Source organism: Antechinus flavipes, chromosome 2 (assembly GCF_016432865.1).
Source record: "Antechinus flavipes isolate AdamAnt ecotype Samford, QLD, Australia chromosome 2, AdamAnt_v2, whole genome shotgun sequence".
Classification (NCBI taxonomy): Eukaryota; Metazoa; Chordata; class Mammalia; order Dasyuromorphia; family Dasyuridae; genus Antechinus; species Antechinus flavipes.
Genome location: NC_067399.1, coordinates 492,439,105 through 492,463,717, shown reverse-complemented (window position 1 = coordinate 492,463,717; position 24,613 = coordinate 492,439,105). Strand labels below are relative to the sequence as shown.

General features: G+C 33.2%; 1 protein-coding gene across 1 annotated transcript in view; it reads left to right on the top strand.

Annotated features, from left to right (window-relative positions):
* LOC127546835 (liver carboxylesterase 1-like) overlaps positions 1 to 24,613 on the top strand; it is a 50,763-nt gene that overhangs the window by 8,222 nt on the left and 17,928 nt on the right. The window contains exons 6-13 of the mRNA XM_051973768.1: positions 4,534 to 4,690; positions 6,520 to 6,527; positions 6,676 to 6,780; positions 8,182 to 8,220; positions 11,491 to 11,631; positions 18,777 to 18,857; positions 19,500 to 19,647; positions 20,192 to 20,323. Coding sequence (XP_051829728.1) covers positions 4,534 to 4,690; positions 6,520 to 6,527; positions 6,676 to 6,780; positions 8,182 to 8,220; positions 11,491 to 11,631; positions 18,777 to 18,857; positions 19,500 to 19,647; positions 20,192 to 20,323 — 811 coding nt within the window. The remainder of the gene's footprint in view (positions 1 to 4,533; positions 4,691 to 6,519; positions 6,528 to 6,675; positions 6,781 to 8,181; positions 8,221 to 11,490; positions 11,632 to 18,776; positions 18,858 to 19,499; positions 19,648 to 20,191; positions 20,324 to 24,613) is intronic.

Below are 24,613 nucleotides of genomic sequence, written 5' to 3'. Positions count from 1 at the left end.
ATTTCTTTGATAAAGTGACTTGCTTAAAATCCCACAATTATGGAAGGATTCTGTGATGATGGCAGAGCAGATCATAAAATTCCAAGTTCTCCAGATTTTCCCACAAATAAAAGAAAAATGCACCTTAGGGTGAAGATAGATAATGAATAATAAATAAGAAAAGCAGAATGGGGCAGGGGGAGAGGGAGAGACAACCTGGAAAGACCAAAAGAAAGATTCCAGGATAGAAGATGAACACATATAAGGTATAAATACCCCCAAGCTGGCCTGATAATAATAGTAATAAGTGTGGAGCCCTAGGGCTAATTGTGGTCAGACATAGCCTCAGCTTAAACGACAGGAACTTTCATTTCCTAGACATCATAGGGAGTCTGGGGTCAGAATCCGGAAAAAATAAAGGAATCTCTACTGAGAAGGAATGCCAGGTCCATTTGTGCTGCTGAGATCCAGCCCTGAGAAATAAGGAGCCAGCACATGTGTACAGAAGCAGTGGGACAGGGAACCTGTTGACTGTGGGTACTTGCAGTAGGGTAGAGTTCTTGGTTTGGAGTTCCAGATCAGAGTGAAGCACTGAAGTAAAGCCAGAGGCACTATCTCCACAGGACTAGAGGTGATTACACAAATAAGTTCTTATTTTGAAAAGGAGGAGTGAAGAAGATAGAATCCAACAACATAAAGTTACTATGAGAATAGGGAAGATCAGCATTCATCTTCAGACGAAGTTACTGAAATTTTAAAAATCCTCCCCCATCCCAAAGAGTAATATTAAATGATTATTTGCTCAGAAAGAATTTATACAAGACCTTAACAAAGGCTTTAAAAATAAAACAAAAGAGAGTGAGAAAAAACTTAAAAAAAAACAACAAACAAAAACAAGATTATAAAAAGAAAAGTCAACTAACTGGAAAAGGAGATCCAGAGTCTTAAAGTAGGAAATAACTTTAAAAATTAGAATTGGGCAAGGGGAAACCTGTGAAGTTATAAGAGATAAAAATCAAAATATAAAGAATGAAAAAATAGAAGAGAATGTGAATCCTTTTATAAGAAAAGATCTGTAGAACATATCAAGAAGATAAAACATAAGAATAATTGGGCTACATGAAAGCTATGACCAAAAAAAAAAAAAAAAAAACCCAACCCTGACACAATAATGCAAGAAATAATAAAAAAAAAAATGTTCTGATGTGATAGAACAAGAGGAAAAAGCAGAAATGAGGGAAAATCCACTAATTACCACCTCAAAAATATCCTATAAGAAAACACATAGAAACGTCATTGTAAAATTTTGACACCTACAGATCAAAGAAAAAATTTAGCAAGCAACTACAACAAAACAAACAAACAAAAAAATGAATTCAAATATGCTAAAGCTACAATTTCACTTGCACAAGATTTATCTGCAACTGTAATCAAAGATTGCAGGTTCTGGAAAGCCATATATTGACAATCGAAATAACTTGGGTTGTGACCAAAAATATTATATCCAGAAAAGTTCAGTATAATATTGAACGAAAAAAAATATTTATTGAACTCTCAGATTTGCAGTATTTTGTCTCAAACAAACCTGAACTTAATAGAAAACAGAAGACATAAAAACCAATATCAAAGACTAATTTTCAAGGGATTCAATAAGGACAAATTGTTTATGTTCTGTATCTGGAAATGTAAACCGTATGTCTAAACTTGTCATTAGTAACTGGGTAGTACAAAAGAAATATTGGGATAGAAGAGAGTACAGTGTGACTCTAAACAACAACATTATCTAGGAAAAGATCTATATATATATATGATAAAGAGAGAGAAAAGGTGGGGGGAGAAAATAAGGGAGTGATCTATGGTGGAGGGAGGTTATGTAATAGCAAGACAAGTAGAAATAAAGTAGAAGAATTAGCAGAAATAGGAAACAAGAAATAAACAGAAACACAACAATGATCAGGAGTAATATTTATTAGAAAAAAATATGAGTAGTAATCACTTATCTTAGACAAAATTAAATTTAAATTATTCAGTTAAGGGAGAAATCTATATTATATGTCAGCTATATTAATATTGTAATAAGCATATGTGTATATATATGTGTGTATGTGAATCTAGATTTTTGTTGTTGTATAATATACATGCACATGTGTATATGTACATGTTGGTGCATATACATATACAAACACACGCATACACAAACACACCCATACACAAACCTGTATGCTCTTTTCACTCGCAGTCTCTTTGTTACTGAGTCCAATACTGGACAAACAGTCCAGGAAGTAAGAGTCTCTGGTCCCTGCTGAAGCTCTAGCCAAACCTAGCTCATTCCAGGGATCCCCACTTGGCATTTTTTCAGCACCTACCTGGAGGTATTTACATTTCACACTGATTAATCTCTCTCCCCCTACGCTCCACACATCTTTCTTTGGATCTTCTTGGGTTGTACCAGGAGGACCCCAGTTCTGCCTCAAGACGTCTTGATTTCTCATCAGTCTATGTTCACTCTGAGATGCAAATTTGTTCTGTTTGTGGGAGAAATCTGGAAGGCTTGAAATTTACTGACCTATTCTTCAATCTTCCCAGAATCCTTCTCCATATGAGTTTCTAAACATACCATTAACAAGAGACATTTCTCCCCAGTGTGGGCAGTGGAACAATGCTTTGGAAGATTCTTTCCTCAGCATCTCTCATCATTTTTCTCCCTCAAGGAAGTGAATTTTTTGTGGGAAGGGTGGGAGGATCCCTAAGAAAATAGACAATCTAGAATACATCCAAATTACAGATTTACATGGTAGAGTTACTCACCTTACTAGACCATCAGTGTTCAGTGATATGATGATAAACATAAAAGATACAGGACAAACCTCTGAGATCACTATTCTTTGATGGCTAATAGACTGGATCATTTCTATCATAGTAAGAATGTAGGACATCAGCTAGGACTTTTCACTTTAGGGGATCTCAAAGTCTATTTCCTAGTTGTCAAAAGTTGAATTATGAATTTATGCATCCATATGCAAGAAGTTATTTTGGTAAGAAAAGATCTGAGACAGAGACCAAAGGAAAATAGTGATTTTTTTTTCTGAGGCAGGCATTAAATGACTTGCATAGGGTCACACAGCTAGGAAATGTTAAGTGTCTGAGAATAGATTTGAACTCCATTAGTCCTGACTTCAGGGCTGGTGCTCTAGCCACTGTGCCACCTAGCTACCCCAGTATTGGGATTTCCATCAGGTTGTTAGAGTAATTGTTCATGTTCTCTTGGTCCTGCTAATTGTGTTTTATATTAGTTAAACAAATATTTGCATATGTAATTATTATTTTACATTGTTATGAATATCTGATCTCTTGAAGTGTTATTTAAAAAAAAAAAACACGTATGGGTGCAACGGTTTCCATAGCGGCATGAAAAGTTTATACATATCAAATATAAAAAATAGTAAATGTATTAAGGAAATTTAAATGAATGAAACAACAATTAGATTTTATGAAGTGTTTACTATTTATCAAACACCATTCCAGGTGCTAGGGTTACAAAGACAAAAATAAAATCACATCTTGCTTCAAAGTTTTATATTCTTTACAGCAAGGCATCACACTTGTTTATAAATCCAGATAGAATCTATTAAAAAATAAATACAAATATGAAGAATACAAAGAAATCTTGAAAAACAGTTATGAAATGATACAAAATGGAAAAGGAGAGGCTGAAGTGAGTGTATATTTTCTAAGATCATATGAGGGAAAGGTTTTTTTTTTTTTTTTTTTTTGAACTTATGTGAATCTACCTTGACCTATCTTGAACAATACTGTAGCTAGCCATTTTTGAATCTGGAGTAAGCAGCTAAAATATACCCTGAAATAGAAAAGTTAATATTAATATGAGGGCAGATAGGAGAAAGAGATGGAGATAGACACTTTGCTAGAGCAAGGTATTAGGACTAAAAATACAAAAAAAAAAATTCTACCTTTAAAATGCTTGATTACTAATAAGATACAGATATAATTGATAGTCTGCTCCTGGGAAAGCCTCTATTGGATTGGGTAGGGTTGCTCTATAGAACTGAGAAAAGAACTCAGCTAAGAAGGATGGGCCAATAGGAGGAATTTTGTTTTCTGGTGCCTTCCAACTTTAACCTTTGGGAAAGTGTTCATGTGATTTCAAGTTTAGGGAACATCTGATGAGAAAATCCCTCTTTAAAATCCATTAATATAATAAAGGTGCTAAGAAAGTGTCACTTGCCCAAGGTTACACAGTCAGTATGTGCAAGAATTAAAAAGATTAGTGATAATCTTTATCAGTGATAAGAACTAACCTCAAAATTTTTAAATTTCAAGGTTGAAGTATCCATGCTATAACAAGTCTGGTGGCCTCCCTTTTAACTAATTATGTTTTGCAACAGGGTGCTAAGTCTCCGTTTTTTTATGTTGGTGAAGGATTATTGTCAGCATCTTTCTAGTGTCTTGAGGCAAATTTTCCTATCCTACTTAGAGTTCTGGTCCTAAATCATAATCTTACTTCCTCTTTCCTTTTTTTTTTCTTCCCCTCAGATTTTTTCTCCTTTGACGAAAAATCTCTTCCATCGAGCCATTTCCCAGAGTGGAGTTATCCTCATGGAATCCTTGTTCAGTTCTAACATCAAATCAACAGCTGAGGTTGGCTTTTGGCCTTATATAACTCTCTGGAAACTTGACTCCAATTATAGATGTACATGATTAGAGCTTAAGTTATTAGAAATAATTTAAGGGCACCCTCTCATTTTATAAAGGTAAAAATGAGAGCCCTGCACAAAGAAATGATTTTATCTAAGTCACACAGCAAGGTGTTTTTTGTAAACCTGGATAAATTTATTATTTTTTTTAATAATAGCTTTTTATTTTCAAAGTATATGCAAAGTTAATTTTCAGCATTCACTCTTGCAAAACCTTATGTTCCAAATATTTACTCCCTCCCTTCTACCTCCTCCTCTAGATAGCAACTAATCCAATGCATGTTAAACACATGCAATTCCTCTGTACATATGTCCACAATTAATATGCTGCACAATAAATAAAATGGAAAAAATGAAAAAGAAAACAAAAAACAAGCAAACAACAAAAAAGGTAAAAATAGTATGGACACAGGAAGGTCTTATAAAATTAGTTAGTCTTTAAATTAGCAAGAATTTTTCTTTTTCTTCCAATTTACTTCACCACTAACAAAGAAAATATACTCTTGTAGTAGTATGCATAGCTAAGCAAACATTCTCAAAATGGCTAAGTTTAGAGAATGTTTTTCTTCTTTTGCATACTTCTGTTTCAGGAGGTAGGCAACATTCTTCAACATTAGTCTTTTGAAATCGTTATTGATCATTTTGTTGTCTGAATTCTTAAATCCTTCAAAATTATTTATCTTTAAAATTCTGTCTTGTCCAAATAGTTCTCCTGAGTCATTACATTTTATTTTGAGTTCAATTCACTCAAGTCTTCCTGGATTTCTCTGTAAATATCTCCTTTTTCATTTCCAAGGAGCACAGTAGTATTCCATCTCTCTCTCGCTCTTAAAGTAATTTTTCTTGAGAGTTTTTATTGGCATTAGGGTGGGAGATCTATATCTTTTTTTCCTCACAACTTGACTTTAATGGAAATGTTTTATATAACTTCACAAGTAATTTCTTAATTGTTGGTGGGGATAAGGGAGAGAACCTAGAACTCAAAAATTTTAGAAACAAATGTAGGTTTTTTTTGTCTTAAATGTAACTGAGGAAAAATATTAAATAAATAGAATAAAACAAAAAAGAGTTACTTCTAGGTCATAAGATATGTCAAGTTTAGTAATGTTTTCATTTCTAAATATTTAGGATATTTCACAGATCCATCAACTACATTAATATCCTTTTCCTAAAGTCATTCCAACATCTGTAATTTTCATTTAAAAAATCAATTTCACCTATCAGATGGGTGACTTCAGAGATACTTTAATCATTTTTAAATTTAATTTAATCATTTTTTTAATCATTGGTTATTTAAAACATTTTTGAATGACTTTTAAGTAGCTTATATTTTTTCACTTGAGAATCAACTTTGCACATATTTAATAATTTATCCATGGTTGAATGTTATGTATTCCTATAAATTTCAATCAAATCCTGCTATATCTTAGAAATGCAAGCTTTATCAGAAAAAGTTGCTACAAAGACTTTCTCCACTTTACAGTTTCTCCTTTTATCTTACCTGAACTTTTCTTTTAATTTAAAAATAATTTTATAATCAAAATCATTGATTTATCTCCTGTGATTTTCTCTGTACTTTATTGGATCATGAACTTTTCCCCATTCATCAATCTAAAGAGGTAATATTTCTCCTGTCCTCTATTTTGTTTATGATATCATCTTTTGTATCTAGGTCATGAATTTATTTAGCATTTATCTTGGTTCATCGTACAAGTTTTTGATTTAAACCAAGTTTATGTCACACTGCTAACTACTTTTCCTAGTAGTTTTGTCAAATATTAAGTTCTTACTCTAATTGCCATGAACTTTGGGTTTATTGCTTCAGCAAGTAGAGTACCTAGTCTACTTATATGATCACAAATCACACAGAAAGAATCAGGGCTATTTAAATTTCACTCCTTTGACTTCCATTGTATTTTCCTTAGTGTACTATGTCACGCCTTTCAGAATTTAACTCTTTCTCTGTTAAATTTTGTTGCAGAAAATTGCAGCCTTAGCTGGGTGTAAGACAACCACTTCAGCCAGCATGGTTCACTGTCTTCGGCAGAAGACAGAAGAAGAGATCCTGAACACAACTCAACAGCTGGTAGTCAATCTTAAAATTCTGACTTCTTGTCTTTTAATAAGATTCAGTTTACGTGATCCCTTCAGAGTCTTTAGTTTCTCTATGTAGCTTGGATGGTTTGCCGTGGATGACATGGACAAAACTTCAGATCAATTGTGGGAAGAAACATTTATTTTCATCAGAAACATAACTTGTAATTTTTGTACCTGATTTTAGGTGAGAGTAACTGCTCCTTTGAACACATTATTTTGGGCTATAATATATGAAGAAAAGAGGTTGTGAAGACCAGGGAAAAAATCACTCCTTTATATAGGAACTAAGTATTACATTAATTATTTTTTGTTAATTTAATGCTATTCAGTTGTCCCTCTGGTTCTGAAGGATATAAATATTGAACACAATCTCTTTAGTGTCTTGGAGAAAATCCCTGATTACCTCATTTTACTTACAGCTCTGACTTCTGCAGAAATTCACCCAACTCATCTTGTTTGATTTGAAAATCACCTAATTCATTATCTAGAAAGGGTTTTTCAGATTTTATTTCTAATATCCGCCTGCTTGCAAACAAGGGGTTGAAACAGAAAAAGTCTTGGGGTCCCTTCTCATACCAGGTGCTATATAATCAGCATTTCTGGAAAAACTGTTCTTGTTGAAAAGACTAAGGTGTATGTGCTTGGGTGTTGGGAGGAGGTTTTCTTGGAACTACAGTGAATATGTTATGTTTTGTTGCTTTGCCTGAAGAGAGGGAACTTCATTCCATAGGCCATCCTTCCAGAAAGCTGACTTTTCACAGTAAGACCAATTTGACCATGGACAAGAGAATGTTCAAATGTCCAAAACAAAATACAACCTTGGGATAATTATCTAGATATAGTCAGTCCCTAAACAAATTGACAATGAGATATACCCAGATAAGTGAATTCAAAGTAGTTTGTTGGACCAAAAATCATTTATATAATTTACATAATTTATTGTTTTGAATACAAAAACCCAGTTTGTCAGAGTAGTTAATTTCTAGAGAAGCCAATTATTCAATGGATTTAGATCAAGGACCTAGCCTTGAGGCTAGATGGCAATTTTGGGACAATTTCTGCATGAATTTTTTCAATTTATTCAAAAATCTGAGCAAAGTTCAGCCATAGATACCTCTTCTGATTTCTCTTCCTGAGGTCAAGTTTGGGGAAGCATAAGTAGGTGAGCAAAGAGTTTTAGGTGATTGCTTTAAGTTGGAATTCTAAGAGATTTTTTGACTTTCTTTCTGGATCTCACAGCCTGACATTACTTCTGCTGTGAAGAGCATTTGCATTTCATTTCTGAGTCCAAACTTGACAAAGTTTGAGAAAAAAAATTGATAGGTGAAGTTCCAACAAACACTTTCTAGGAAATTTTACTTACCTAATTATTTTTGGTCTATCTTTATAGGAACTATTCAGCTTGGATTTCCTGGGAGATCCTACACAGGTTAGATATCTTTTTTTTTTTTTTTTAATTATTTATGTCTGAATTTTAAGCTCCAGTTAAACAAAAGGAAGAAAACCCTGTTTGGATGGAGTCATTTCAGTCCCATTCCTGTTAGGAGCAGCCTATCCCATTCTCAGGATACTGCTAGGTTAATATTTCATATTAGCTACTACAGAAAATGCCCTCTTCAAGAGCTCTATGTTTTAATTTGCCCCTTTCAGAGCAGCTCCTAAGAGAACACCTGATATGGGCTTAGAAATTATTTAAAAGTTGTAAGAAAAATTGGCAAGGCTCTAGGCAAGGAGGGCTATAGTCACTAATGTCAATCATCTCTTTTATATCCTATATGGATAATGCTTATAACTGCTAGTGGAAGTCTTTACTTTAGACTAATTATTAAATAAAAATGTTGGGTGAGGGATAATTGGGCCATTTCAGATTCCAACATTTTCCCATTCTATTCTATAATACTAACCTTCTCCCTAGGGCTGTATCTCCTATCACCATCACTACAATGTTTGTCCTTATTACAATATTTGTAAAGACTCTAGAATCACTTTTTAATTTAAAAAATTACCACCTATGTCCCACCTGATTCATGAAATCCTCTTGGACTAATCAAAAGAGAGCAATGATTTCCCTTCAATCCCTTTGCCTCTAAGTTTGGACTTTAAATTTTCCTAAGTTTTGACCCCATCCAAACTGCTTTCATTTGTATAAATAAATGTTCTTTCTCTTCTTAGCCTAGTTGCCAAATTTAATGCATGTTCTGTGATATGTCTTGCATAATGGCATAGTGTAAAGAACCCCAGATTAAGTCAGGTGATAGAAAATTAGTATGTAAATCCTGTCACTCAATAACCATAATATTTTGATCACCTCATTTTCTCCCTGAGTTCAATTTTCTTTTCTCCAAGTGAAAGAGATATAGAAATGTTAAGATTATAGATGAAGGGGCAGCGAGATGGTGCAATGGATAGAGCACCAGCCCTGAAGTCAGGAGGACCTGAATTCAAATCTGACCTAAGACACTTAAACACTTCCTAATTTTGTGACCCTGGGCAAATCACTTAATCTAATTACTTCAGCAAAAAAAAAAATACATTAAAAAAAGATGATAGATGAAAATGAAAGCCCTGAAAACAGGAACTGTTTTGGTTTCTGTATTTCCTATAGCTAACTCACAATAAGTATTTGTTCAATATTTGTTGAATAAACTATCTCTAAGGTCTCTTATCTGAAGGAATTAAAAGAGCCTATAATAATTTTCAGCAATAGTTTTCTCATCTATAATTATTAGTAAATGATTATGGCTATAATTAAATGAGAAAATGAGTATCAGTATGATTTGTAGATAAGGAAATTCTTTACGTAAGTATAAGTTCCCAGAAACTCAGAATTTAAGAATTAGAAGGACCAAAAATAGAATTAGAGTGGGATCTTCCTTTTCATAGGAAGGTGATGATATACTTTCAAGTATATTTTAGTGGAGATTTCTTTCACATACGAGTTGCACTATATAACTGCTGAAAGTAATTTCCAGTTCCCAACATCTGTATTTTCTTCTTTGTAATTTCTACACATTGCTCCTAGTTCTCCCCACTGTAGCCAAAGAAAACAAATATAATCTCTACTTTCTATGGTAACCTTCTCATATTTGAACAAAACTATGAAAATTCTTCCTAGTCTTTGGGCTAAAGATTCCAAGTTCCTTCAGCAAAATTTATATGACATGAAATCATGGACTTTCACCACCTTGGTTGTCCCTCTTTGAAGACTTTCTTTACATTTTGAAAAAAAAAAAACTCAATTGGAGAATATCCTATGTCACTTTAAAAATTATCAGAAATTTATTTTTTGATAATTAATATTTTTAATATCATGTTTTTGGTACCCTTTCTATTTTATTTTATGTATTTAAAAGTATTCTAAGAAGTTCATGTTAGAAAAAAAGAAAAACCCCTGAGTTAGGGTAATCAGTGAAGATTCCTTGGTGAATTTCTCACTTAAATATGTTTGGAAAAAAATGGGGAAACCATTCAATACTTTTCATCTGGGTAGTCAGGACCACATTTACTAGGGATTAGTTTTTGTATTCTGATGTATTTTTTCACATTTGGCCTGATAAGCTGAATTAAATTTGCTTAACAAGTTTTCTGATCCATTTTGTTCACATCAGTTATAAGATAGAAAAAATAACTGATTCACAAATAATCCATGATCCAGATAAAGACAGTACCCATAGACACTGATGCATTGTTGGTGGAGTTGTGAACGGATCCAACCATTCTGGAGAGCAATTTGGAACTATACTCAAAAAGTTGTCAAACTGTACATACTCTTTGATCCAGCAGTGTTACTACTGGGCTTATATCCCAAAGAGATAATAAAGAAGGGAAAGGGACCCACATGTGCAAAAATGTTTGTGGCAGCTGTTTTTATAATGTCAAGAAACTAGAAACTGAGTGGATGCTCATCAATTGGGGAATGGCTGGGTAAATTATGTATATGTATATCTATATGAATGTTATGAAACTATTATTGTTCTATAAGAAATGACCAGCAGGATGAATACAGAGAGACTTAGAGAGACTTACATGAACTAATGCTAAGTGAAATGAGCAGAACCAAGAGATCATTATACACTTCAACAACAATGCTATATGGGGATCAATTCTAATGGACATGGCTCTCTTCAATAATGATAGGATCTAAATCAGTTCCAATTGATCTGTGATGAAAGAACCAGCTACACCCAGAGAAAGAACACTAGGAAATGAGTATAGATCACAATATAGCATTTACACTCTTTCTGTTATTGTCTGCTTGCATTTTTGTTTTCTTCCCAGGTTATTTTTACCTTTTTTCTAAAGCTGATTTTTCTTGTGTAGCAAGACAACTGTATAAATATGTATACATATATTGTATTTAACATACTTTAATATACACATATGGGACTACATGCCATCTAAGGGAGGGGGTGGAGGGAAGGAGGGGAAAAGTTGGAACAGAAGTTTTTGCAAAGGTCAGTGTTGAAAAATTATCCATGCATAAGTTTTGTCAATAAAAAGCTATAATAATAATAAAAAGATAGTACCCATAAAAATCTTTGTGGTTTGGAATAAAGGTACAGGTTCTTGTCCAGTTGACCTCATCAATGGATTAGGAGGATGTGTCACTCCATAGTTAACAAAAAAGATCATTCAAATGTCATAATTTAATTCTCTTAAGGTCAGCATGAGAAAATGTTTCTTTTTTTTTTTCTTTCAGAAAATTTTTTTACCACCTATAGTTGTGGATGGAATATTTTTCCCCAAAAATCTCAAGGAGCTCCTTGCTGAAAAGCAGTTCAATCATGTCCCCTATATTGTGGGAATCAACAATGATGAATTTGGCTGGATTCTTCCAAAGGTAAGAACACTGTGTTTCTTCTTCTTTATTTTCATGTTTTGTTTTTTTTTTTTTTTCCTGCCTCCAGGACCAGGAATTCCCTGCTGGTTGACTAAAGAAAAAAATGTCTTTAATAGATTGAACCATTCTAAAAAGTTACTACTGTGCTTCTTTCCCTTAGTACAGAATTATATTTCTATGGAATTTCTCTAGAGAGTGGTCAAATTTTTGAAAGTATAAAGCTGGTATTTAGTACTCCCTTGATTAAATGATCAATGACCTTAGAGACCATCTAGTCTAAGCACTTCATTTTTCAAATAAGAAAACTAAGATCCAAAGAAGGAAGGGATTGTCATCAAGATCACATATGAGTTAGTGGAAGACTTAGAATTAAAATTTATGCCTTCTCTCCTTTGGGTTTCTACTTCTACAAATAAGTATGTAAGACCCTCATGTTCTCTCCAACTTTATAGTTGATCTTAGTGGTAATAGGGAGTTATTGGAATTTATTGAATGGGAATGAGGTTAGGCACAGGGATATGATCACATCTCACATCTCTTCTTTAAGAAAAAAATTACTTTGGCAGATGAATGGAGGATGAATTGGAATGTGGGGAGACAAGGTAGGGAGACTCATCAGCAAGCTATTAAAGTATCCCAAGCATGAGTAGATGAGGAGATACACCAAAGTTGTGGCAGGGGATATTTCACAAATATAACAAAGGTAAAATGGATAAGCCCTAGGTAACAGTTTGATTATAGCGAGGGGAAGGTGGTTGATAGATATTGTGAAATCAAAGATATATAAGGCTTAATGGTCAGAAAGTTGGCCAGCCTTCTAGATACTATAAGAACCCCATGATATTTTTATCAGTTGGATAGAAATGAGGCAACTATTATTTTCATAATTTAAAAATTATATTAATATTTTTCTGATTTCTTTGAATATTTTATAGACTGAATGCATTGATCTAACCCAATTTGGAAAATATTATTCCATTGATAAACATAACTGTTTTCTTCACTTGTTTCATATGGAATACTTTACTTCTGTTGACTGACGTTGCTTTTTGTAAATTGTTATTTTTATAAATGGAAGAGACTTCCAGAAGAAAAGATGGCATAATAAACAGTCTCTCCCATATTCACCTCAAATAATTATAAAATAGCACCTCAAAACAAATCCTGGGATGCAGAGACAAGAAAAAGGCAGGATGAAACAATCTTTTAGGCCAAAAAACTTGAAAGACCTGCAGGAAAGGTATCACTCAGGTAAAAGGAGAGTGCACTCTATGACAGTAAGCCTCCCAACCAGCAAGCAGTAAATTCCATTTCAGTGGGTGTTCTGAACCACAGTGCAGTGGAGCAGGCAAACTCTTAACACCCAGAGGAATGGGTAGACTCCAGTTCATAGAACCTTCACATATTTCAGCATAGCCTCAGAAAAACATGTAGATGCCATGGCTATGGATACTCAAGCAAACAGGAAACCACCACTGCAGTGCTCCCAAAATGAGTTTTAGCATAGCTCCAGGGAAATATAGGAACACCCCAGCAGCCTAAGCACACAACAGACACCAAGACTGAGACTATAGCTCAGCACCAAGTTAGCTAACAGTCTCCTATTGCCTACCTCCCACTCCGCCTTATCAATGTAGTACCAGGCATTAGAGACCTCCTAGTGAGATGCAGAGCACTAGCAGTGCAGTATTAGATAAACAACTAGGGCTTGAATCCCATAGTGCAAGAAGCCTGAAAGAGTACCCTTTCTACCCTGGGAGCAGAAGTCAAATTTAAAAGAAAGAAAAAAAGGTTAAAGAAAAACAACAAAAAATAATCTTACCATAGAAAGGGAAAATACAAATACAAATTCAGAAGAAAACAACAATGTCAAAATATCTATAGGAAAAGCTCTAAAGAAAAATGGGAAATGGTCTCAGAGCCAGACCTATGGGACAGCTAAATGGCACAGTGAATAGAGCACCACCCCTGAAGTCAGGAGGAACTGAGTTCAATTCTGGCCTTAGGCACTTAACCCTTACTAGCTGTGTAATTTTGGACAAGTTATGTAATCCCAATTGCTGCATTAAAAAAAAAAAAAAACTTACAAGAACACAAAAACAACTCTTGGAAGAACTCAAAAAGGAACTTAAGATCACATAAGAGAGGTAGAAGAAAAATTGGGAAAATAAATGAGAGTGATGCAAGAGAATTATGGAAAAGGAGTCAACAACTTGGAAAAAGAAAGCAACTTCTTACAAAGTAGGATTGGCCTAATGGAAAAAGTAGTTCAAAAGCTATTTAAGAAAAATAACTTCTTTAAAGTTAGAATTGGGTAAATGGAAGCTAATGACTCCATGAAATATCAAGCATCAATAAAATAAATGCAAAAAAAAAGAAAAATATTTAAAAAAATAAAAACACTCATTGGAATAATAACTCACTTGGAAAATGGATCCAGGAGAAATTATGTCAGAATCATTAGACTACCTGAAAATCATAATCAAAAGGAGGACCTGGACAGCATCTTTCAAGAAACTGTTAAGAAAAATTCATATGATATTCTGGAATCAGTGGGTGGGCACTGAAAAAATGTACAGATCACCTCAGGAAAGAGATCCCCAAATGTCCAAGGGACATTATAGCCAAATTTCACAACTATCAGATCAAGGGAGAAAAAAGTACTGCAAGTGACCAGAAAGAAACAATTCAGGATGAGACAAGACTTTGCAGCTATAACATTAAAGGTTGGAGGTCATGGACCATATATTCTACAAAGTAAAGGATCTAGGACTACAATAAAAAAAATTTTCAACCTAGTAAAATTAAACATAATAATTCAAGAGAAAAAAATTATCCATTCAATGAAGTAGAATAATTTCAAGATTTCATAAGAAGATCAGAACTGAATAAAAAAAATTGGTCTTCAAGATCCAAGAAAAGCCTAAACATGGAAAAGGGAAAAAGAAACATAAGGGATTTATTGGCGCTGAACTGTTTATATCTTTGCATGAGAAGATAATATTTGTATTTCTTAAGAATTGTATCATTAATATTACATCTAAAACAATCTAAATAAACAGAAGTTACAGGTGTAAGGTATAATATAATGAGATAAAGGATGAGAAGAGGTATAGTGGATACAGAAAGAAGGGGGATAATGAATAATGGAATTATTGGATATGAATAATGGAAAGTGAAATGGAATAAATTATTTTGCATAAGAGGTGAGAAAGACCTATCATAGTAGAGGGAAAGATGGGAGATTTGGCAAAAGGCATAACTTATATCTATGTATATTACATATACATATAGAAATATACACACACATAACTATAGCATGCTTGGAAAAGATGGAAGGTAAGAAAGAGAGGAAAAAAACAAAGTAAACAGAGTACATCAGAGGATAAAAAATATACAAGAAAGAAAAGAAAAGATAGACAAGTACTACAATGTGTAGTTTACTATGTATTAATTGACTGTATTCATGCATAAAAACCTCAAAATGAAATGTAGAATGGTAGAACTATTAAATGTATTCTTTTTGGATCATAATGCAATAAAAATTGCATTCAACAAAGGTCACTGGAAATATAGATTCAAAATTAATTGGAAGCTAAGTAATCTATTCCTAAAGAATAAATAAGTCCAAGAATATAGAAATAGTCAATAATCACATTAAAGAGAATGACAACAATGAGAAAAAATCCCAACATTTATAGCATTCAGTCCAAGTAGTATTTAGGGGAAAAATGATTTCTGTAAATTCATACACCAACAGATTTGGGCATGAAACCAAACTAAAGAAAAAAAGAAGAAAACAAAAATCTTAAAAAAAAGAACGAATTAAAAATTCCCAATTGAGCACCAAATCGGAAATCCTGAAAATCAAAGATGGCATTAGTAAAATTGAAATAAAAAATGAAAGTAGGAATTGCTATGAAAAACCAATGAGATAGATAAGACAATGGTCAATTTGCCTTAGAGAACCCCATACATTCTACTAAAAAGCTATTAGAAATAATCCACAACTTGAGCAAAGTTGCAGGATACAAAATAAATTCACATAAATCCTCAGCATTTTTATACATCACTAACAAAATCCAACAGCAAGAGATTCAAAGAGAAATTCCATTTAAAATAACTTTCAATAGTATAAAATATATGGGAATCTATCTGCTAAGGGAAAGTCAGGAATTATATGAGCAAAACTACAAAGCACTCTCCACACAAATAAAGTAATATCTAAACAACTGGAAAAATATTAAGTGCTCTTGGATAGATTGAGCAAATATACTAAAGATGACAATACTCCCTAAAGTAATCTATTTATTTAGTGCTATACCAATCACACTCCCAAGAAACTATTTTAATGACCTAGAAAAAATAACAACAAAATTCATCTGGAAGAAGAAAAGGTCAAGAATTTCAAGGGAACTAATTAAAAAGCAATCAAATGAAGGTGGCCTAGCTGTACCTAATCTAAAACTATATTATTAAGCAGCAATCACCAAAACCATTTCTAAGAAATCAACTAGTTGATCAGTGGAATAGGTTAGGTTCACAGGACAAAATAGTCAATAACTATAGCAATCTAGTGTTTGACAAACCTAAAGACCCCAACTTTTGGGATGAGAATGCACTGTTTCAGAAAAACTACTGGGAAAATTGGAAATTAGTGTGGCAGAAACTAGGCATTGACCCACATTTGACATCGTACACCAAGATAAGATCAAAATGGGTTCATAATCTAGGCATAAAGAATGAGATTATAAATAAATTAGAAGAACATAAGATAGTTTACCTCTCAGACCTTGGAGGAAGAAAGAATTTATGACCAAAGAAGAACTAGAGATCATTATTGATGACATAATAGAATTTTTTTTTTTTACACACAAAACTGATGCAGATAAGATTAGAAGGGAAGCAATAAACTGGGAAAATATCTTTACAATTAAAGGTTCTGAAAAAGGCCTCATTTTCAAAATATATAGAGAATTGACTCAAATTTATAAGAAATCAAGCCATTCTTCAATTGATTAATGGTCAAAGGATATGAAGACAATTTTCAGATGATAAAATTGAAACTATTTCTACCCATATGAAAAGGGGCTGCAAATCATTATTGATCAGAGAAATGCAAATTAAGACAACTCTGAGATACCACTACACACCTCTCAGATTGGCTAAGATGAAAGGAAAAGATAGTAAGGAATATTGGAGGGGAAACTGGGACACTGATGCATTGTTGGTGGAGTTGTGAACGGATCCAGTCATTCTGAAGAGCTTGTAATTATGCTCAAAAAGTTATCAAACTGTGCATACTCTTTGATCCAGCAGTGTTACTACTGAGCTTATATCCCAAAGAGATCTTAAAGAAGGGAAAGGGAACTGTATGTGCAAAAATGTTTATGGCAGCCCTTTTTGTAGTAGTTAGAAACTGGAAACTGAGTGGATGCCCATCAATTGGAGAATGGCTGAATAAATTATGGTATATGAATGCTATGGAATATTATTGTTCTGTACGAAAAGACCAGCAGGATGAATACAGAGAGGTTTGGAGAGACATACATGAACTGATGCTAAGTGAAATGAGCAGAACCAGGAGATCATTATACACTTCAACAACAATACTATATGAGGATCAATTCTGATGGATTTAGCCCTCTTCAACAATATCAGTTGCAATTGATAAGCAATAAACAGAACCAACTACATCCAGAGAAAGAAAAATTGGAAATGAGTGTGGACCACAACATAGCATTTACACTCTTTCTATTATTGTTTGCTTGTATTTTTGTTTTCTTTTCAGATTATTTTTACCTTTTTTCTAAATCCGATTTTTTTTTTGTATGGCAAGACAACTGTATAAATATGTATACATATATTGTATTTAACATATACTTTAACATATTTAGCAGGTATGGGATTACCTGTCATCCAGGAGAGGGGATGGGGAGAAGAAGGGGAAAAGTTGGAACAGAAGTTTTTGCAAGGGTCAATGTTGAAAAATTACCTATGCATATGTTTTGTCAATAAAAAGCCATAATAAAAAAGAAGAAAAGCAGAAAACTGGGAAACAATTTCTATAGCAAGTCTCTTATAAAAGCATCATTTCTCATATATAGAGAGATCTGAATTGATAACTGATCAAAGGATACAAAGTTTTCAGATAGTGAGTCAAAGCTCTCTATAAACAGATGCGGAGGTGCTCCAAATCACTTTTGATTAGAGAAATACAAATTCAGACAAGTCTTAAGTACCATTTTATGCTATCAGATGAGCTAATATGACAAAAAAAGGAAAAATGATAAAAGTTGGAGAAGAAATAGGAAAATTGGCATATTAATGTACTTTTGGTGAAGTTATAAAGTAATCCAAACATTCTGAAGAGCAATTTGGAACTAAAAGAGCAACTAAACTCTGCCTACCTTTTGATCCTGTGATAACATTACCATATTTGTATTCCAATATATCACGAAAAAGGAAAAGGATCTACAATGAAAAAATATTTATACAACCTCTTTTCATGGTGGCAAAATATTGGAAATTTCAGGGCCTCCCATCAATTGGGGAATGGCTGAATAAGTTGTAGTATATGAATGCAATGGAATACTATTATGCAATAAGAATTGATGAATAGACAGATTTCAGAAAAAACTGGAAAGACATATGAAATGATACAAAGTGAAATGAACAGAACCAGAAAAGCATTGTACTTAGATTCAGCAACAGTTGTGTGATGCTCAACTACAAATGACTCATTTTTTTTCAGCAACACAAGGATCCAAGACAAGCATAAAGTACTCATGAAGGAAATTGTTATCCATATCTAGATAAAGAACTTATGGATTCTGAATGCAGATCTGACTATACTTTTTTCACTTACTTTATTTTTTTTTCCTTTTGATCTATTTCTTTCACAACTGTAAACAGTATGAAAATAAGTTTAACTTGATAGCATATGTATAACATATCAAATTGCTTTTCCATTTTAGAAAGAGGGGAGAGGAGAAAGGGATAGAGAAAAAATTGAAATTCAAAATTTTATAAAAATGAAAGCTAAAAATTGACAACATGTAAGTAGTAAAAAAAAGTAAACTTTATTAAAATTTTATTTGTATTTATTTAACTGTAATAATTGCTCTTGTTTATTCATTTTGCAGCTCCTGGGATATCCTCTTTCAGGAGATACACTGGATCAAGAGACAGCAACATCTCTATTATGGAGTTCTTATCCATTTCTTGTAAGAGATCAAGAATAGTAGAGCTGAGAAGGAACTATTAATTGACAGATGGATTGGTGAGAGGGAAATTAAGAATGCAGAATGTTTGAACTTCAAGGGCTTATAACTAAATTAGTTCAACACTTTCATTGTAAATATGGGAAAACTGAGCCCCAGTATTAGAAAATTTTTTCCTTTGTACAGTCATTCATTGATAAAACTACAGACATGAAAACAAGTCTACTGAGTTCTAATGGTTCCAAGATCATCTCAGTGGTCTAATGAAGAGAATATGGAGTCTGGAGTCTGAAAGACAGGAGTTCTTACTAGCTATGTGATTCTGGGAAAGTTGTTTAAATATGTTTGCTTCAATTTCATTATCTGTAAAATAGGCTGGAGAAAAAAAGATGCCAAGAAAATCCCAAATGGGTTCACAAAGACTTGGTGGACATGACAATGACTGAACAACGTATAGTGGTTTCATAAACACTTGATTTTAGGTGAAACAATATTTTTAAGGGAAATTTAGGGTTAGGGTGATTGAGAAAAGATGTTGCTGGGTACTAATTTCTATAGCATATCATGTCAATGAATAGATGAAATGATGTATGCGTGGAAGATAAGAATGAAGAATTTTTCTTCTTTGTGTCATGATCTACTCAGAAAATCCCCAAAAACCTTACGGCTGTGATAACTAAGAAGTACCTCGAAATGACAGAAGATCCTATCAAAAAGAAAGGCCTATTTCTGGACATGTTGGGAGATTTGACATTTGTGATTCCATCTATAAAAGTAGCTCAATTTCACAGAGGTAAGTTCCAAAGAACACCAAAGAATGGTAGCATCAAACTTAATCCTTCCATTTTTTAGCCAAGGATATTATCTTATTCTATCCAGAGACAAAGTAGATAATTGTGTATATATAAATAAGACAGTAGTGCTGGACTTGAAGACATATAATATTTGATGACTATAGAAGATATATTTATAAATATATATGTAATATATATATATATACTATTAAAGATGCCATAGAAGATTATGTAAGATGATATCAAATATCCTAGTCATCACTAAGATTCTGTCATGAAGGAAGAAAGGTCCAAGTATCTTACCAAATTACTTTAGATATGAATAACAATTTAAAAGAAAATAAATAATGTATAATATCATTCCACATGCCTCTATTGATAACTCTAGGTATTGTGCCCAAGGCCTATGATATTTCATTATTTAAAATAGTTGAATGTTCTAGAGCAAAAGCTTTTTATTACTTTTTAAATGATCTCCAAGAAACTTCATCATTAGCAAGAGATATGAAGTTTTAAATATTCCATCATTTTCTTTCCTTTCAGCTTCAGGTGCACCTACGTATATGTATCACTTTCAGCATCGACCAAGCATTTGGGGAAACCTGAAACCAGTGACAGTAAAGGCAGACCATGGAGATGAAGTTTTCTTTGTCTTTGGGATCCCATTTCTAAAAGGTAATGCATTTTTGCTTCTAAAAGAGCTTCATAAATAATATCACCTATCATTCATTTCTGGAAGTTATATATTAATCCTTGCAAAGCCCTTTTAATGTACTAAACAGTGTTTCTCTGCATTATCTTTTTGGATAGTCACCACAATTCTGTAGTGTAGAAAACATGTTATTTTCAGATGAAGAAACAGGCCCAGCTAATTTTGGTGACAACGATAACTACAACAGTCATCAATTGACATCTAGTTCAATGGCTATACCAATGAAGTGTCAAAACAGTGTAAAGCTCCCTTATTTCCCATGGTAAGAGATACTAGAGTACATTTCAGATACTAAGTGTTGCTAGGCTGCATTACCAGAAGTCTAGTATTTAGAATAAGGAAGATCATATTTTTTCTGTGTTCTAGTCAGCCCTGGTCAGACCACATCTGAAATATTATGTGATAGTGATTGAAGGAAAAGTACATAGATTAGGGAAGAACTTGAAAGCTTGCTGAAAGTGAATGCTCAAAGTAGCTGGGGATATTTAACATGGTGTGCAAGGCCTTAATAGTTAGCTATCTTTAAGTATATAAAAGATCAGCATTTGGGATTAGATTTGCTTGGATCAAACTAAGAATGGTAGATAAAAATTATATAAAGGTGGACTTTGAAATGCTGTAAGAAAATATTTTGAGTGTCCAAGCATCTTTGTTCTTTCTATTAAGGTAATGAGTTCCCCTCCCTACTTGACTATTGTAGTGAAAGCAATATGACCACTTGTTAGGAGAGTTTTAAATGTTATTGTTGCTCTAAGTTGTTGGGGTTAAATGCTATCTGAGAACTCTTCCAGTTCAGAGTGTCTTAAATTCTGCATGCATTTCTTAAAAATAAGCTTTCATTCATCCATTCATTAAAAAAAAAAAAAAAAAAAAAAAAAAAAACTTCATAAGTATTCCTGACCTTCCCCTCCCAAAGAGGTTGGTGTTATCCTTAGTGGTTTGGACTAGATGCTATTTGAGTCTTTTTCAGTTCAGGGAGTCTTGGAATCTGAGTGAATTTTTTAGCTGGAATATTCCTTGGAATTTCATTTTGGGATCTCTTTCAGGAGGTGATCAGTGGATTCTTTCAGTGACTACTTTAACCTCTGGTTCTAAGATATCAGGGAAGTTTTCCTTAATGATCTCTTGAAAGATGTTATCAAAAACTTTTTTTTCATTGTGGTTTTCAGGTAGTCCAATAATTCTTATATTGTTTCTCCTGGATTTATTTTCCAGGTCATCTATTTTTCTAATGAGGATATTTTATATTTTCTTTTATTTTTTCATTTCTTTTGTTTTATTTAATTTTTGATGTCTATATCATTCACTTCCATTTGTGTAATTCTAATTTTTAGTGAATTATTTTCTTCAATTAGCTTTTTTACCTCCTTTTGCATCCAATTGTACTTTCAAATAAGTTGCTTTGTTCATTGTATTTTTCCCCCATTTCATCAATTCTATTTTTGATAGTTGTATAGTTGTTCTCTTTAGCATGTGTGTGTGTGTGTGTGTGTGTGTGTGTGTGTGTATAATATCTTTTTATTTACAAGATATATGCATGGGTAATTTTTCAGCATTGACAACTGCAAAACTTTTTGTTTCAATTTTTCCCCTCCTTCCCCCCACCCCCTCTCCAACTTGGCAGGTTGACCAATACATGTTAAATATGTTAAAATATAAGGTAAATACAATATATGTATACATGTCCATACAGTTATTTGTTGTATAAAAAGAATTGAACTTTGAAATAGGGTACAATTAACCTGTGAAGGAAATAAAAAATGCAGGTGGACAAAAATAGAGGGATTGGGAATTCTATGTAGTGGTTCAAAGTCATCTCCCAGAATTTTTTGGCTGGGTATAGCTGGTTCAATTAATTACTGCTCTATTGGAACTGATTTGTTTCATCTCATTGTTGAAGAGGGCTATGTCCATCAGAATTAAGCAGCATATGCTATTGTTGTTGAAGTATATAATGATCTCCTGGTCCTGCTCATTTCACTCAGCATCTCTTCATGTAGGTCTCTCCAGGCCTTTCTGAAATCACCCTGCTGGTCATTTCTTACAGAACAATAATATTCCATAATATTTATAAACCACAATTTATTCAGCCATTCTCCAATTGATGGGCATCCACTCAGTTTCTAGTTTCTGGCCACTACAAAGAAGGCTTCCACAAACATTCTTGCACATACAGGTCCTTTTCCCTTCTTTAAAATCGCTTTAGGATATAAGCCCAGTACTAACATTGTTGGATCAAAGGGTATGCATAGTTTGATAATTTTTTGAGCAAATTTCCAAATCGCTCTCCAGAATGGCTGGATGTATTCACACTTCCACCAATAATGCATCAGTGTCCCAGTTTTCCCACATTCCCTCCAGCATTCCACATATATTCTAGTCAATTCTAGCCAATCTGACAGATGTGTAATAGTATCTCAGAGTTGTCTTGATTTGCATTTCTCTGATTAATAATGACTTGGAGCATTTTTTCATATGGCTAGAAATAGTTTCAATTTTGTCATCTGAGAATTGTCTGTTCATATCCTTTGACCATTTATCAATTGGGGAATGGCTTTATTTCTTATAAATTTGAATCAATTCTCTAGGGAATGAGGCCTTTATCAGAACCTTTGACTGTAAAAATGTTTTCCCAGTTTATTGCTTCCCTTCTAATCTTGTCTACATTAGTTTTGTTTGTATAAAAGGTTTTTAATTTGATATAATCAAAATTTTCTATTTTGTGATCAATAATGATCTCTAATTCTTCTTTGATCACAAATTCCTTCCTCCTCCACAAGTCTGAGAGGTAAACTATCCTATGTTCTTCTATTTATTTATAATTTCATTCTTTATGCTTAGATCACAAACCCATTTTGACTTTATCTTGGTGTACAGTGAAGTGTTAAGTGTGGATCAATGCCTAGTTTCTACCATACTAATTTTCAATTTTCCCAGCAGTTTTTGTCAAAGTGAATTCTTGTCCCAAAAACTGAGGTCTTTGGGTTTGTCAAACACTAGATTATTAAAGTTATTGACTGTTTTGTCCTGTGAACCTAACCTATTCCACTGATCAACTAGTCTATTTTTTAGCCAATACCAAATGGTTTCAGTAATGCTGTTTTATAATATAATTTTAGATATGGTACAGCTAGGCCACCTTCATTTGATTTTTTTTTTCATTAGTTCCCTTGAAATTCTTGACCTTTTGTTTTTCCATATAATTGTTATTTTTTCTAGGTCATTAAAATAGTTTTTTTGGAGTCTGATTGGTATAGCACTAAATAAATAGATTAGTTTAGGCTTTATTGTCATCTTTATTATATTTGCTCACCCTTCCAAGAGCATTCAATATTTTTCCAACAACTTACATCTGACTTTATTTGTGTGGAAAGTGTTTGTAGCTTTGCTCATATAGTTCCCGATTTTCCCTTGGCAGATAGATTTCTAAATATTTTATACTATCAGTAGTTACTTTAAATAGAATTACTCTTTGTACTATAACTGTTGGATTTTGTTAGTGATATATAAAAATGCTGATGACTTCTGTGGGTTTATTTTGTATCCTGCAACTTTTCTGAAGGTGTGGATTATATCTAATAGCTTTTTAGTAGAATTTCTGGGGTTCTCTAAGTATACCATCATCTCATCAGCAAAGAGTGATAATTTGGTTTCCTCATTACCTACTCTAATTCCTTTTTTTTTTAAACTTTTTATTGACAGAACCCATGCCAGGGTAATTTTTTACAGCATTATCCCTTGCATTCACTTCTGTTCCAATTTTTCCCCTCCCTCCCTCCACCCCCTCCCCCAAATGGCAAGCGTAGGTTACAGTATATCCTAGATACAATATATGTATGCAGAACTGAACAGTTCTCTTGTTGCACAGGGAGAATTGGATTCAGAAGGTATAAATAATCCGAGAAGAAAAACAGAAATGCAAGCAATTTATATTCATTTCCCAGTGTTCTTTCTTTGAGTGTAGCTGCTTCTGTCCATCCTTGATCAATTGAAACTGAATTAGCTCTCTTTATCGAAGAGATCCACTTCCATCAGAATACATCCTCAAACAGTATCGTTGTTGAGGTATATAATGATCTCCTGGTTCTGTTCATTTCACTTAGCATCACTTCATATAAGTCTCGCCAGTCCTCTCTGTATTCATCCTGCTGGTCATTTCTTACAGAACAATAATATTCCATAACATTCATATACCACAATTCATTCAATCATTCTTCAATTGATGGGCATTCATTCATTTTCCAGCTTCTAGC